The sequence below is a fragment of the Chinchilla lanigera genome, unplaced genomic scaffold, assembly GCF_000276665.1.
Source record: "Chinchilla lanigera isolate Chin_1 unplaced genomic scaffold, ChiLan1.0 scaffold00004, whole genome shotgun sequence".
Classification (NCBI taxonomy): Eukaryota; Metazoa; Chordata; class Mammalia; order Rodentia; family Chinchillidae; genus Chinchilla; species Chinchilla lanigera.
Window position 1 is genome coordinate 25,596,978 of NW_004955405.1, and position 14,970 is coordinate 25,611,947.

General features: G+C 36.9%; 2 protein-coding genes across 6 annotated transcripts in view; one reads left to right on the top strand and one right to left on the bottom strand.

Annotated features, from left to right (window-relative positions):
- The window catches only part of Cep290 (centrosomal protein 290kDa), a 73,985-nt gene extending 63,941 nt beyond the window's left edge, over nucleotides 1–10,044 (bottom strand). The window contains exons 1-10 of one of the 3 annotated variants that reach the window (XM_013518127.1): nucleotides 9,806–10,044; nucleotides 9,106–9,235; nucleotides 8,906–8,983; nucleotides 7,857–7,926; nucleotides 7,516–7,562; nucleotides 6,278–6,421; nucleotides 2,624–2,677; nucleotides 1,843–1,995; nucleotides 1,311–1,493; nucleotides 316–405 (exon numbers count right to left, since the gene is read on the bottom strand). In XM_013518127.1, the coding sequence (XP_013373581.1) occupies nucleotides 316–405; nucleotides 1,311–1,493; nucleotides 1,843–1,995; nucleotides 2,624–2,677; nucleotides 6,278–6,421; nucleotides 7,516–7,562; nucleotides 7,857–7,926; nucleotides 8,906–8,983; nucleotides 9,106–9,207 (921 nt within the window). In that variant the 5' untranslated portion in view covers nucleotides 9,208–9,235; nucleotides 9,806–10,044. Of the gene's footprint in view, nucleotides 1–315; nucleotides 406–1,310; nucleotides 1,494–1,842; nucleotides 1,996–2,623; nucleotides 2,678–6,277; nucleotides 6,422–7,515; nucleotides 7,563–7,856; nucleotides 7,927–8,905; nucleotides 8,984–9,105; nucleotides 9,236–9,772 lie in introns of all 3 variants that reach the window. The other 2 variants (XM_013518124.1, XM_013518131.1) reach the window with 2 other exon arrangements.
- Nucleotides 10,045–10,156: 112 nt separating this feature from the next.
- Nucleotides 10,157–14,970, top strand: part of Tmtc3 (transmembrane and tetratricopeptide repeat containing 3) — a 38,917-nt gene continuing 34,103 nt past the window's right edge. For all 3 annotated transcript variants that reach the window (XM_013518136.1, XM_013518135.1, XM_005374428.2), the window contains exon 1: nucleotides 10,157–10,362. The gene's annotated coding sequence lies outside the window, so the exon portion shown is untranslated. The remainder of the gene's footprint in view (nucleotides 10,363–14,970) is intronic.

Genomic DNA, 14,970 nt, shown 5'->3' on the forward strand with positions numbered 1-14,970 from the left:
ACAACCCCAGCTTCTCATATTTTAAGGCTATGGAATTGGTTGAGATTATAATGTGGTGAGGAAGAAAAGAGGCAGAAACTGAAATTTCTAAGTGATTCTGAGAGATCATTGTTATTATTTCTTTACCCACTTTATGAAAGAACTCATTCAATAACAAGCTAGAAGGCTACATAGAACAGTGTAGAGCTTTTCTTATAATAAAGTAAAAAACTAACAAAAATGTTATTCACTACTATAAGTTCTTTAAATAAAAATAAGACTAAAGTTTAAATCTAAAGTACAAAGTGAAAAAGATATATCCATTGAGAAAAGCACCTTCCATTCTTCTACTTTGGCATTGACAGCTATCATGATTGGATCATCTTCTTCATTTTTTGCTTTCAGAAGATCTGTAAGCTCTTGTATCTAAAATGCAACAATTATTTCAGGAACTGGTATAAAACTGTTACAATATAAACTATACTACATAGTGTATTTATACATATACATACACATTTGTAGATGTATTACATTATTATTAGCATAGTCTTGAAGTTAAAGATAACATTTAATAGTTTCTACATCTTTATCCATTTTGGGTAATTATGAATCCAAAAATTCAAATTCTGGAATGCTTCAAAACTGAACCCTATTTGCCACTGACATGATGCCACAAGTATTAAAATTCCACACCAGACCTGATGTGCTATGTTTCAGTCAAAACATGGGTACACTAAAACTATTATATAAAATTACTTTCAGGCCATATACATGAGGTATACATGAAATTCAAATGAATTTGGTATTTAGACGTGGGTCTTATCCCCCACCTATCTCATTATTTATATTCACACATGGCAAAATGTGAATAAATTCAAAATATGAAACACTTCTGTCCCCAAGTATTTCAAATAAGGCATACCCTACCTGTCTTAATTATCTTTCAATACTAGAGACTATATTTTTAGATTACTCTTCATTTTAAACAAGTTTAATCCTATGTAAACAGCAAACAACGTATTGGTTTCTAATATATTCATACCATATTTATTTTAAAATTTACCATTTTCAGCAGTAAATCCCCATAATTATGAGCAGTATAAAACTGCTATCTATACATTCAATCAGGTGCCATTTATATCCCCTAGACAGCAAGAATATCAAGATGTTTGGGAGGAGATTAAAGAAACAAATATATCAACATGATAACATATTACAGTACTAAAAAGAGAAACAAAATCTGTATCTCAGAAAATTAAAGTATTTCTAGTTTCAAACAAATAGCAATGAAACAATATGAAGCCTGTGTAAATAAGTCAATGTAACATTACTTGAAGTCGATAGTGGTCGTTTTCTTTTTTTAACTGGTCCATAATATTATCTGTCTGGTGCACAACAGCTTTCATCCTATTATATTCATCAGTCATCTTCTCCATTTCCTGAACAGACTCTTCCAGATTTTTTCTCATTTCTTGATTCTGAACTTCAATTTTCTCATTAGCTTCTGTTAAAGTCTAAAAAAAAATTAGAGATACATAATAACTTTTAAGAAACTGAAATTTCTATGAAAATTAAATGGAATTATAAGTACCCAATGAATAAAAAAAATTCTGTATAGCCTTCAAGAATGAATTGATGTCAACCAATTTACAAATTGGATATCAAGAAAATTTACATCAACTAAGCTTAACAACCAAGATAGGCATTCATAAAAGAATGAGTAAGGACTTGCAACTTCAAAGATGCAATTTATTTGGTGCCTTCAAAGTACACAGTGACAGATTTATAATACAGCACTTACACTGTAAACACATTATGATTCTGTAAGACTCACTTCTCTGAACTGACTTTTATTGATTTTACCTGAATTTCATCCAGATATTGCACAAGCTCATAGTTTTTTTTAGACAATTGTGATCGGTAGTCACTATCTTCTCCTCTCCTTGACAGAAGCGATTCTTTTTGAGAATCTATTTGTTTCTGGTAGTCAATAATATCCTGACGAAGCTGTTCATTCTGAAAATACCAACACAATATTGCTGAGAAACTATCTGGAATAACAAAATTACAACTTCTAATTAGTGCTCTCACAACACAGCTTCACGCTCCCAAGGTTCACCCCTCTCAAAGCCTCACCTTTTTCTTCAGACGTTTGTTCTCCAGAAAGGACACGAGAAAGGTAATTAGAAATGAGAAAGCAATACATAATTAAAAATAATAGTTAGACATGAAAACAAAAATAAAAGAAATTTTAGGAGAATGAAGTATACTGTTTTGAATAACCAAAGAAAGAACAATAAAACAAAGGACATTTTGATTATGCTGCAAAGAATGCCGATTAGGGTAAATGATGCACAAACATTATTTGGCCCAGAAACCAAATAATCAGAGTATGTAAGATTTATGAGAAATAAAAACTTTAAAAGAATTATGGATAAAGTAAGAACAGAAATTCAGTCACATAGTCCACTGGTGAGTCAGCAAAGTAGTTTATGTAACAAAAAGCTAGATTTGCCTACACAGTTAAGAAATGCATGTAGTCCTTAATGGCATCACATTTTATTTCCTAATTCCCTGAGACAAAATTTTATCATAAAATCAACTAGCTTAAAACACTGGTTACTTACTAAAATGTTTCACTAACCTCTCTTCTTAATTTGCTGTTTTCATTCTCTGCCTCCTCATTTCGAAGAGCCAACTAAAACAGTAAAACATAAAATAAAATTCAGCAGCAATTCAATATAAATCCAGGTTTTCAGTTTGTTGATTTAAATTCTAAATCTTCTTGATAGAGGCTTAACAACTAAGCCCAACATAACAACTTTATGTCTATCTAGAACATAAATAAGATAAAGTATTTTTAAAATAAGGATTAGAAAAGGCAAAACAGGTTCAGTTTAAAAGATTTAAAAACTATACACAAAAATCTAAAGAATACAAAAACAAAATGAATAGAATATAAATTAATTCTCCCTTACCACAAAAAATTCCCTTATAAAATGAGTAGTTTTTAGTACAAGATTTTGGTATGCTGTGGTTCTTCTAGATGATGGTTGGATAACTCTCCCCTCTTACTGAGCACTGGGTTACTCAGAAAGACAGGCCAGCATAGCCTAAGGTCTAAATGATTCAAACTTCAATCAGTGTGACCTAAGTTTATATACTATGCCCATCAATTTCTAGTAAAGGGTGAAAAAATCATTGCCTATCTCCTACATTCTGTTTTTTCACCTTAATGTTGACATAAAAATTAAGTAAGATGTATGTAAATCCTTAATAAAATGCTTAGTGAGTGGAATAGTAAAAAAACCTGTCATCTTCTTCACATATAAGTGATTTCATTTCTATTTTGTTTCCTTAAGCAAGCAAATATCATTATAATCATTATGATGGTTTACCTAGTCTCCAAAAATCATCCCTTTGAAGACCTTTCATTATCATTCACTATTCTGCTTTCTCCCTATTCCAGCAGAAGACAGATTCACAATGATGTGCAACCATACTTAAAACTCTACAATAAAGAACTAAATGTGATATGAGATCCTTGAGGAAACTCTGGATACTGAGGGCTGAGGGTAAGATCTATGAAGGATATTACTGGACAAGTAGAGGACGTCTGATTTTGGATTAGATTAGCTAATCACACTCAACATCTTCGAATTTTCTGAGCATAGTTACATTTTAATTAGGGACAATTTCTTTTTAGAAAAGACATACTAAAATATTTAAGTCTGAAGTATCATGATATCTGCAATTAACTCAAATGTTTCAGCGAAAGAAAAAGCAATGAGAGAAAAGTATGTGTATACAAAGATACTGACAGGAAGACAAAGCTAGTGTGGCACAGTTTTAACAACTGGTAAAGCTATATGAGCGAAAGATGAATGTTCATTGTTTCTCATACAATCACTATGAAGGTCTGACACTTTCCAGAATAAAATTTTAAAGAAAACAGAGTAAAAATCAAAGTGCACTATAAACTTTAGAAGTCTGTCTATTACTGAGAATTAAGAGTCCCACTGCATTCACAATTGGAAAATTTGAATGAGAGAAGCCAAGAACCTAACACTTAAGTATTTAGTGTTACTGATGTTCTTTTCCCTTGGCTTCTCAATTATCACACTTTTGATGAACTTTTCTTCAGAGCACTTCTTCCTATTTAATTGTTTACGTACTTCTCAGAGATCCATACTATAATCACTTGCCTTCTGTAGTATCTGTAGTGATATCCTGTAAGTCCTTATCAACTGCCTCATGCCCTGGCGGTGAACCTATGTCATGTGTGTGCAGCAGTCTGTTATTTATGTTGAAAGTTCTAAAAAGTTTGCCAGACACTCGCCTAGAGAGTCTTAAAAATGTACATCTGCAGGTATCCTTCTGAGCATGCCCTCAAAGACCTCAAACTCAACATGTATAAAATGGAAATGATACTCTCAATCCTCAAGTTCCTCGTGTTCCTTCTTAGTAAATGGCATTCTCTCTCCATCCAGTGGCCAACCCACAAAATGAGGTATACTCTTCATTCCTTCCTCTTCTCTGACAATCATCCATAAACAATCAATCGTATACAGTTATACTTACTTGTCTCGCACATGTCTACGCCTCTTAATCCCATCTGTCACTTTAATTAAGCCAGCATTAGCACTTCCCTGAATTAACACAAACGTCTCATAACTAGGTTTGACCCTTTTTAATCCACTCTCTACAAAGCAGACCTATAAAGAGTAGGTCTGATCATGATAACCTTGTGTTCTTTGAATCCTTTTAAGAAAAGAAAAAAATTCTTTAGGAATTGGCCCCTGCTTATCTCTCCAGAGGATAAAAAGGTATCCTTTTTATCCTCTGGAGAGGTATGTTTGATGGAGACCACTACAAAGCGGCTGTGAGCAGGATTTAAAATGAATTAACTGGCTTTCTATATTTACTTGTCCGTCCCAGACCTAGGCCCCTCGCTTGGAGAGCAGCAGCAGATTCACAGTGAATCTCTATGAATCATTCATCCAGGCAGAGGCCTGTAGTGGCCTGTGATGCTGTGACACCTCAAAGGGCAAGACAAGGCCACAGCTGAGGGCACATGGCTCTGACTCAAATGTACCAGACAGACTGCACCTGCAGCCATTTCACTCCTGCTATAACTGTCAACCTGGAGATAAGACAGTTCTCCTAAATGGCACAATGCACTACTTGGAGAAGTCTTTGAACTGACCCCCAAGGTCCTGCTCAATTCCTGCACTTGCCTCAGTATCCCCTTCTTTTGTTTAAAAACCAAATAAATATGGGCCACTCAGAAAGTTCTCTGTCTTGAACCCTAGGGAATCTCAAATTCCATTTGAGGGTTTTGATCTTCCTGGAGCCCTAAAATCCTACCACTTGTCTCTTTTACTTATGTCACTCACTGTCCACTTGTTTAACAGGTTGAGGGCTTGATAAGCCCTTGATATATGCTCCCCCCGGTGTACCATACTATTTCTATGTTATGCTTATTACTGATTATGAATAGCCTTGAGAATCAGAAAATAGTTACTGCATCTCGAGTAACTAGCAGAGTCTCTTTCGTGTGCTTTAAATATACAATAAATATATGATATTTATATAAAATGTACGAAATTATATAAAATGTATTAAAATATACAATAAATATGGTATTCTTTAAATATACAATAAAACTGACTGATAAAGGCAAAGAAGAAACTGCCCAAGCAACCTCCACCCACATTCAATCCCTTAGAAGCTGGAAAGCTATACAGGTTCTACATCTCACTTTGCCAAATCTACCCGGCATGGAAATACATTAATACAACCACATATAACTTTTTACCCAGAATCAACTAGGAGAGTATGAATGCCTATTAATTTCTTCATACCAATATTCAAGATCAAAGTATCAATTTTGTGTATGTATTCTAATGTTCTCAGTAAAATATGCATCCAAATATAAAGGATTAAATTACATTCACTAGAAGTGCTAATGCACTTTATCTTTTTTTGTTTGTTTGTTTTTCTCCGGTATTCCTTTTTTTTTTTAATGCACTTTATCTTAATGAGGGCCAGGGATGTAGCTCAGCAGCATAGCACCTGCTTGGCAAGCACAAGGTTCTGAGTCCATTTCCAGTACCAAAAACGTTAAAATAAAGTAAGATGACAAAATGAACAGTAATAAAATAATATAAAATCTTAGAGTCAAATGCAGATCATCACTCAACATATAGCATAAAACTGACATTGTTAGCAACGAATATGTTCCACAAAGACATCTTGACTTGAACAGGGAAGATTCACTGAAGAAAACGTGCCTTACTTGTTCATTAACTTTCTTCTCTTTATCCAATTCCTTTTCAATGTCTTCCAATTCTCTGTCTTTTTGTTCCAATTGCTTTTCAAGTTGGCGAATTTCATCACGTAAAAACCGAGTGTCCCGTCCACCTGCAGACTGCTGAGCCATCTTAAAACAAAAAAACCAAAGCATAAATTAGTTTCATTATATTGGAAGGTTACACAGAATCAATGAGCAAGTAATTGTCTTGATTTTAAATTTTTGTTATGCTTCAGCACCAAATGTTTAAAATTACATAAGCTTAAGGACTACTTTTTTAAAAAAAATATCTAACATATAAGTTTTAGCACACAGGTTGACACACTTTTAGCTTTCCAGAACCACTGAGAGCTAGAAACAATTGACTGAAAATCACTCAGACTTTGGTACAACCACTCAAGCAGAACACAAGTCTTGATTCCTTTACCTATTCAGCTTTCTTCATCATCACTTCAGACACTTTCCTACCAAGACATGCAACTGTCCTACCTTTCTACTCTATAGCAGCTGCCTGATGAAAGACTTACAAAGAATCAATCCAACTTCATAAGCCATTTATCACATAAATGTTCACTGAAAGTGTTTGAAATTTTCCCAGGAGTTGGGAATTAGCAGAAAATAAGAACTATTTCATCCAAGTTTAAAAAGAATCAGGACTGGAGCTCAAATCCATCTGACGCTAGACCCACAATGCTCCAGTCCATTCTTCACCACATTTCAAACTTTACCTGAAATCCTCAGACTTCAACCATAACATCTACTCTTTATTTTCATCAAATGATCTCATCTTCAATCTTACAACTAGCAAACACTAAACCCAAGATATAAAACTCTCTGTACACATTCACTTTTACTTCTGTCCTATTACAAAGGAAGAGAGTCTTCCTACATCCAAAGGCTAATCCCTATGTATTACATTCCTTCCTATCTTATCAGGAATCTCATGCATTTAGTGCCTTGAAAATACATTCATATTTTAGCCCTTGGCTTTGTGATCTCAACTCTTAGTAAGTCTTCAATACACTTCTCCAGACTTATCTGTCTAACTGTTAAGGTTTTATTTTGTTTGCAACTGAAATACTTAATCCTTAGTAGAATCCAAAGCACATAATAAGCACACTGAACAAATAACTAGGAGCACAACATCATCCTTGTGATTTTCCCAGACAATAACTAAAGTTAAAAATAATTCCAAATAATGAGACAAATACAAAAGCACATACCTCCAGTTCATTTTCTAGTTTCATTACTTTCGTTTTTAGTTGATTTTCTATTTTTAAAAAAGCCAAATATTTCAATTGGTTAGATCTGCCTCAAAAGATCAAAATGAATTTCAATAAAACATCAAAATTAATTCTTTAAGATTCTATCATGATTCTAACACTAAGATAACACAAAAGAAAAGATCATTACATACCAGATCCGTGAAATAGGAGTTCTAGAAATGTCTTTCAAAACAAATTGAATACACACATTTTATAGACTAGGTTAAATGTAATTTTCTATTGTTTAATGATAAATGGAATTTGTTAACATCCCAGTAAACTTTTTTCAAGGCACCTACCAAATTTTGCTTGTTCTTCTCCTGCTTTTTCAACTTCTTCCAGAGCTAGCTCTACTTCTTGAGCTTTCATCTAAACAGAAAAAAGTTGTATTTATGTATCTTTATGCTTTTATAGGAGCACTAAAAATAAAAATTCTATTTTACTTGCTATGCCAATCTTAACAGCAATGGTGTCACAAGGAAATATTTGGTAATTACTTACTGAATGAATAAATGATTTTCTTACTTGAGGCCATAATTTCTAGGTATGCAACAGTCTGAAAGACTTTGATTCTTCTTTTTCCCTCAAATCTTAAATCCAGCATTACTACTACTTCTCTTTGTAATATCTTTACTACAGTACTTCTTTTTTCTATTCCCACTGTTAATATTCTAGTCCATAAATTTATGTCTCAACTTCTTCACAATGTTATGTCTAATTAGCTGCAATTCCCTTCAATTTGTCTTAGCTAACATACCCAGTTTTGCCTTGCTAAGGCATATTTTTGTGTATGTGAACTACAGTTCAAAAACTATGACTTGCTTCTCAGTTGTGGAGAGCATAAAATACAACTTTAAGGTCCTTGATGGCCTATTTCAAACTACTATTTCAACATGTTTTTTAACCTACAACCTGCTATAAAATTTTTGCACTTGTTCAAATGCAAAGAATAAATCCTAATATTCCTATTCCTCACATTTATGATAACCACTCATCCTAGAAAATCCTTTTAGCATCTTACCAGTGCCTTGCACTTAATCTAAAACTACTATATTCGATCTTCTTTGTTTATGGAAACTTCCCACTTCGCTTCAATCACGTCCCCTTCCTCTATCATGGAATCTTTACAGCAGCCATAGTTTAAACATAACTATTGTATTTTCCTTACACATTTCTTTTAGGAATTTTAGAGTAGAAACTACTTATGTTTTGCACACTACAATTCCAAATCCACATGGGAAGTTACCTCGACTGGTAATCTAGATATTACCAAGTACCTTACATAAAATCACCTTCTTAAATTTCCTCTAAGAGTCCAATTTACTATTAAAATCTACCGCATACAAACCTTCATTAATGATTGAGTAATCCTGAAAAGATGTATCATATTTTTTTGATTTTCATTTTGTAGGTCTTTTACTTCCACCTAAGTAAACAAAAAAGCAACTATCTTTAAGCTAAATGTAAGAACTATTACAGTAGTGTTTTTCAAATGAGATAACTAGATCAGACTTGCAAATACACATATATATTTTATCAACCAAGTACCTTGGATAAGGAAATCAATAAATTCTCTGCCAGTTCTTCCTGGCGAGGGAGTTCATCTGGGTCAACTTTGATTAGTTCTTTCAAGTTTATATTGGGTGGCATCTTGAATCCTCTTACTGTGCTCCACCGCCTGTAACAAAACAGGGGGGTATCAGCATTCTGAAGATAAATACTATTGTGTTTACAGTATCATAACTTTCTAAGATGTTAGCAAAGCGCTTTGGTTCCTTAAGCGCAAGGAAGAAACATGGGTAAAACAGTCTTGATCAAAATTATAGCACACAGCACAAACATCACACTGTACCAGCTAAATAAAATAGGGAGACTTGTTTGCTAAAATTTATACGGCACAAAACTAAGCTTCTGAATCCGCGCGCAAACACTTGATAGCGCCAAGCACAGGGCGAATCTGGATGACTGGGAACGACCCGATTCTCAGAAACAGGAACTGCTTATGTTTTTGTTTTTGAAGTGTGCAAGTAAATGACGGAAATGAAGAATGCTTTGCGGAGGAAACCAGGGCCGCAGCAACAACGAGGAGGACTGCGATCCAGGGGTCTGAAGCGGCGGGAAGGCAGGGCCGCTGCGTCGGGGCCCTGAGACTCTCCGGGATAAAGCACCTGCGGGAGCAAGGACTCGCCGCTCGGGCTAACAAGGATCCACCCACCTAGACCACGCCTGGCAACCGGGGCTGTCCCACCTCTACCGCAACCACCGCGTTGCGCCCGGCTGCCGTCCTGACCGCAGCCCAGCGCGGTTCCACGCCGATTCTGCGTCCCGCCAAGCCACGAGCGATGAAAAGCGGCGCCGGCGGCTGCTAGGCGACACCATTCCCCCACCCAGCCAAAGCCAGAACGAGGCCCCGGATGCCAGGAAAGGCTCTATTTCACGACCATAGGTGCTGCTTTACGATTACAATCCCCTTCGCGGCGTTCCGGACTCGGAATTAAAAACGAGAAAAAGGCGTGCGGCGAGGACTCAAACTCCCAGGGTGCAACTCTGTCCTGCGGCTGTGCATGCTGGGAACTGAAGTCCCCGAGGAGAGGCGGGAGGGCGTTCCCGGCGTGCAGTGCGGGAGCCTGCGCCTGGGTGGGAGAGGCTGGGGACGGACGGAGAGGCGCGAGGCGCAGTGGCCGAGGCGCGCCTGTGCTGGCGGCTTGGGCGAGCTAGAACATGAGTGTGGCTCCGGAGGTGTCGCTTGCTCGGCCGCCCTTCCTGCGGTGTTCCTAAGCCAACCGCTGGTGGGTCCGATCCCAGGTGAGGTCGGGGTGTCGGTGCGGGCTGGGAGGACCCGCGGGGCGGAGGCGCGGCTTCGCGGAGGTCCGGCGCCGGGGCCGCTGGGGACCGAGGGCCGGGCCGGGGCTGGAGCGGCGGGGCCGCAGCTTCTCCGCGGGCTCCTCGCGCGAGCCGGGCGGGGAAAGTTTGCGTCCGCGTTGCTCTCGGCGCCAGGCTTGGGGTCTCGGCCGAGGTCGTGCTTTAGGGGCGACGGCTGGATCCAGAGGAGCCGCCCCGCACCATCGCCCCGCAGGGCCCTTTGCGGGCGGGCTGCGGGGCGGGCGCGGGGCGCCGTGGAGAGGGGCGCGTGGGACTGAGCAGTGCCGCCGCTGCCACCTCCTCGGTTCCCGACCTTCCCCGAGACGAGAACGCCTCCCGGGGCTCTGCCGCCCTTCCCCCGGGCGACTGTCGCTCCGCTGGCTTCTCGCAGCCGTCCCGGACCACTATACACCACTGAGTAACTTCCTGAAGATGCTGTAGGTTTAAAATCGAAATGACATTTCCAACTACTGGACCACTGGCTCTTATTTTAATTTTTTTAATGCAAATTGACAGTAAGTTTTCCTTTTGGAAATACTTTTTTAAACTACGGTTTTAGGTAGAACAAACAGCTCAGTAGAAAAACTTACCGATTTTGTGAGATGAATTCTAAGATTTTAGGAACGATTATTGTGTTTATTCCTTTTCTGGAAGATTATGTGTCAGCATGTTCATTATCTCGTTTATTCTTCACAGCAAGCCGGTAAGGGGGGTGTTGACGTTGTCTTCCTTTCCCTTCGAAGTTGGGGAGAGCTTTCTGGCTGGAGGTCTGCTGTGCTGCCTCCTCAGGCTTCCTCAGACTTTCAGGAAACCAGGATCAGTGAAGGACTTGCTTTTTAGTCTGTCTGCTTTATTAAATATTTTCAAATTCAAATTTTATAACTTTGTTTATTCAAGATTTTCTTTTTGTTGTTGTTGTTGTTTTGTTTTTTGCGGTACCGGGGATAGAACTCAGGACCTTGCGCTTGCCAGGCAGGCGCTTATGCCACTGATCTATATCCCCAACCCCTTTTCAGGATTTTCAATTAAATATTTTTCACCATCAGTATTAGTTTATAACTTAGCAGAGAATGGCAAAGATGAAATTTAGTATTTCTTGAGCACATATGTTGTGTACAATGACATATACAGTATGTCATATACAATACTATTTTACTGCTGCATGTTTCGTATTAGAAGTTTAGGGTTTCTTAACGGTGACATTTTGTTTTTCTTCTCGTGGTTTCATTTATTTTGTTTTTACTTAGTTTTGTTTGTGTTGAATTTTTCTACCCCTAGTTGTCTCACTTTCTTGTTCGTGTTTATATTCTTAGAAATCCAAGACTGGTCTAATGATATTTTATTCTCATTTTTTCTAATGAGAATAAATGCAGAGAAGTTAATTTCCCAATAACTGATGCAGTCCTGACTCAAAACAAGAATTGCTTAAATTTTATTCTTTAACTCATCCTAACAATGTTATTGAGCCCATACACTGTGGTAGACAACAGGGATATAGTAGAAAATAAGTTAGCCATCGTCTAGCTCTTTATACTTTGTCATCAGTGACTGTGAATCAGGAAATTTAACTCAAAGTCCTGGTTCATTAATTCATGATCTAATTTTGAGGAAAATAACTCCATTGTTTGGTGTGAGATTTTCTGCATCAGCCAATTTTCATTAAGGGATGAATTTGTGATAATTTCATAAATATCCTTGTTAAGGAGAACTTTCCTGGACTTGCCTTATTTCTTACCATTCTATGAACAATTTTACCTAACTAAAATCATCTCATCAGATAGCCTTAGCTTTTATAATTACTATCTCTGTTGTCTGTACCAGTTTATATTCCTTAGATGATACTTCTTTTTCTCTGGCTTATCAAGTAAATGAATGGTAGCTTAGTTTTCCAGTCTCTAAAGTAAAGCCTGACCATAAGTAATTTAGAATCTACTCTGACTAGTACAGGTTTTGTTTAGCCTTGCTTTCAGGGAGAGAAATGAGTATGCAACAAGCAGATACTTGTCTTCCTTCAACGTGAAGAGACTAGAAAAATTAGTAGGAGTCAAGGTGAATACAGACTTTGCAAACTGGTGGCCTCAGTTTTACAAACTTTTTTATGCTTCGTTTTGTTTTATTTTTTTCGATGGTCTTTATTTGTATTTGTACATACTCACAGTACCCAATGAGTCGTTGTGGGGAGTTGGTACATGTGTATAACAAATCTGAATTCTTTTTGGTTCTCCTTCCCTACTCTTCCCTTTTCCTCCTCCCTTTCCATTTGCAAAAGATCTATCACATACTTTAAAACAGTAAAATTTGATATAATCATATGAAAACTCAGAGGCTATAATCATAATGAAAATTTCTGAGGGAATTGTACTGGAAGGACTTCCTAGGCTATTTCCAAATTCATACAAAATTTTTCCAAGGGTTTACCTTTTCTGCACTTACATTGTTAGATTGTTACAAAAATTAATCAATACATTTGTATTCGAAGGAATTGTATTTTATGTCTTTGTGATGTACCTGATGAGTGGTCTTCAGTTGCATTTGAATTTTGTAGACATTTTTGTTAGCAAATATGAGTCATTCTATCTACTTGGACTGTATAGGTCTGTGAGAGTACTTGTGTGCCTAGAAAAAAATTAAAAGTTTTTAAAACTAACAACAGTGGCCTCTACATTGCTACAATAATTGTAACCCTCAGTGAATCATGTGTCGCTTTATCAATACCCTGTGTAGCTCCTTTCCTTCTCCCCATGTACCTTGCAGGTGATTCTTGAGCAGAGCCTAAGATGGCTCCACAGCTTTTATAACTCGTGCTAAGACTGGCTCTCTCCCTGTCTCTCCTATTACAGTCCCTTAGGAAATCTTTTAAAATTCTGTTACGCTGTCTTTCTATATAATCCTTCCCACATTGCTTCTGGATGCTTTATCACACTGCTTGATAATTTAAAAAAATAAAAAAATAAACGGTTACAGATAGTAAAGGGCTTGTTAATTGGGTCTTGCCCCTTTGTTTCACCATGTAAAGAAGCCCAGACTAACCTAGATGTGCCTTTGAGTACCAGAGACTGGGTTTCGAAGCTAATACTTCTCCTCTGTAAATACCCAGCTCTAATCAAGCTACAAAATAATTGTAAGTACATGAGAGATGACAGGCGCAACCAACAGAACATGTATCTGTATCAAAAAGGATGTTTATACCAAAGAATTATCTTAAAAGATTATAAAGATAGTAAGATCAAATCAGATTGCCAGGCTGGAAACTGTTTAGGAAGACCTGATGCTGAAGTCCTGAGGCAGAATTTCTTCTTTTCAGGGAAACTTCAGTTTTGCTCTTAATGTGATTGAAATGACTGGATGAGGACCATCCACATTATTGAACATGATCCCTTTAAAGTTGATGATAGTTCATCTATATTAATATTAATTGAATACTACAGTGTACTCTAGGCAGGTTAACTTTTAAAGTTAACTATCACGATGGTCATCATGCATATTAAGTGTCTTCCTGTGCTGTAAGGCAACGAATATTTTCACCTCATTGATTAAGCCAACTTGATACTTGCAAAGTTCCTCATTTAAATGGTTTGCAAAGGGGCAAAATAAAGACCTTTTTAAAGATTTCCCACAAGAGCTTAATATGAAAGAGTGCTCATTCTAAAGGCATGCTCAAGAACTCGGTTGTAGAGTTACCTGAAGTTCTGCCCAAAAATGTCACTTGTGGGAGCAAAGATTAGAAAAAGACTTGATGATTACAAAAAAACCTCACACCAAAGGACAGCTGGATATCAACAGTTTCCCCAGAAGACAGTAAGTATCTTTTGATGAAGGAAGGTGAAATACAGACAAAGGGAATTTAAGGTGTCAATCCTTGGTCGTCTTTACATTAGAATTGAGCATTTCAGTTATTGAATGAAATTTTTACAGGGCTGAGGATTTAGCTCAGCGGCAAAGCGCCTGCCTGGCAAGTGCAAGGTCGTGAGTTCAGTTCCCGGTACTGGAGAAAAACCAAAAAAAAAAAAAAAAAAAAAAAAAAAAAAGAAATTTTTACAAATTAAATGACTAAAAGTTTTATTACCTAGCTATTTCAAAATCATGGGATCCATCTAAATTTATTAAGCCAATATTTCATAACCTAGATTCTTTAAGCCTAAAACTCTCATCCTGTTTATAAAGTAATATGTCATTTTTAAATAACAGATAACTGAAGTTGCAAGAACTAAACTCCCCTAACCAGCTGCATATATAAAACTTGATTAAACTGCCCTAAATTGAAACTGCATTTATCATTACAACATATTTTTTTTTCAAATACTTTGTATACCTAGTTTAAGACAAACTGTCTCAATATAATCATACATTACAATGTTGGGACTGTATTCTGAGATATGAATCTTCAGGCTGTTTCCTTGTTGAATGAACATCATAGGGTATATTTATGCAAACTATAGTGGCTACATCAGTAGATGGTATAATTTTATGGGATCCCTATCCTATATGTCCTTTGACATTGATCAAAACATTATGTAGTACGTGGTAGTACTTCAGTAACTTTTACAGAAT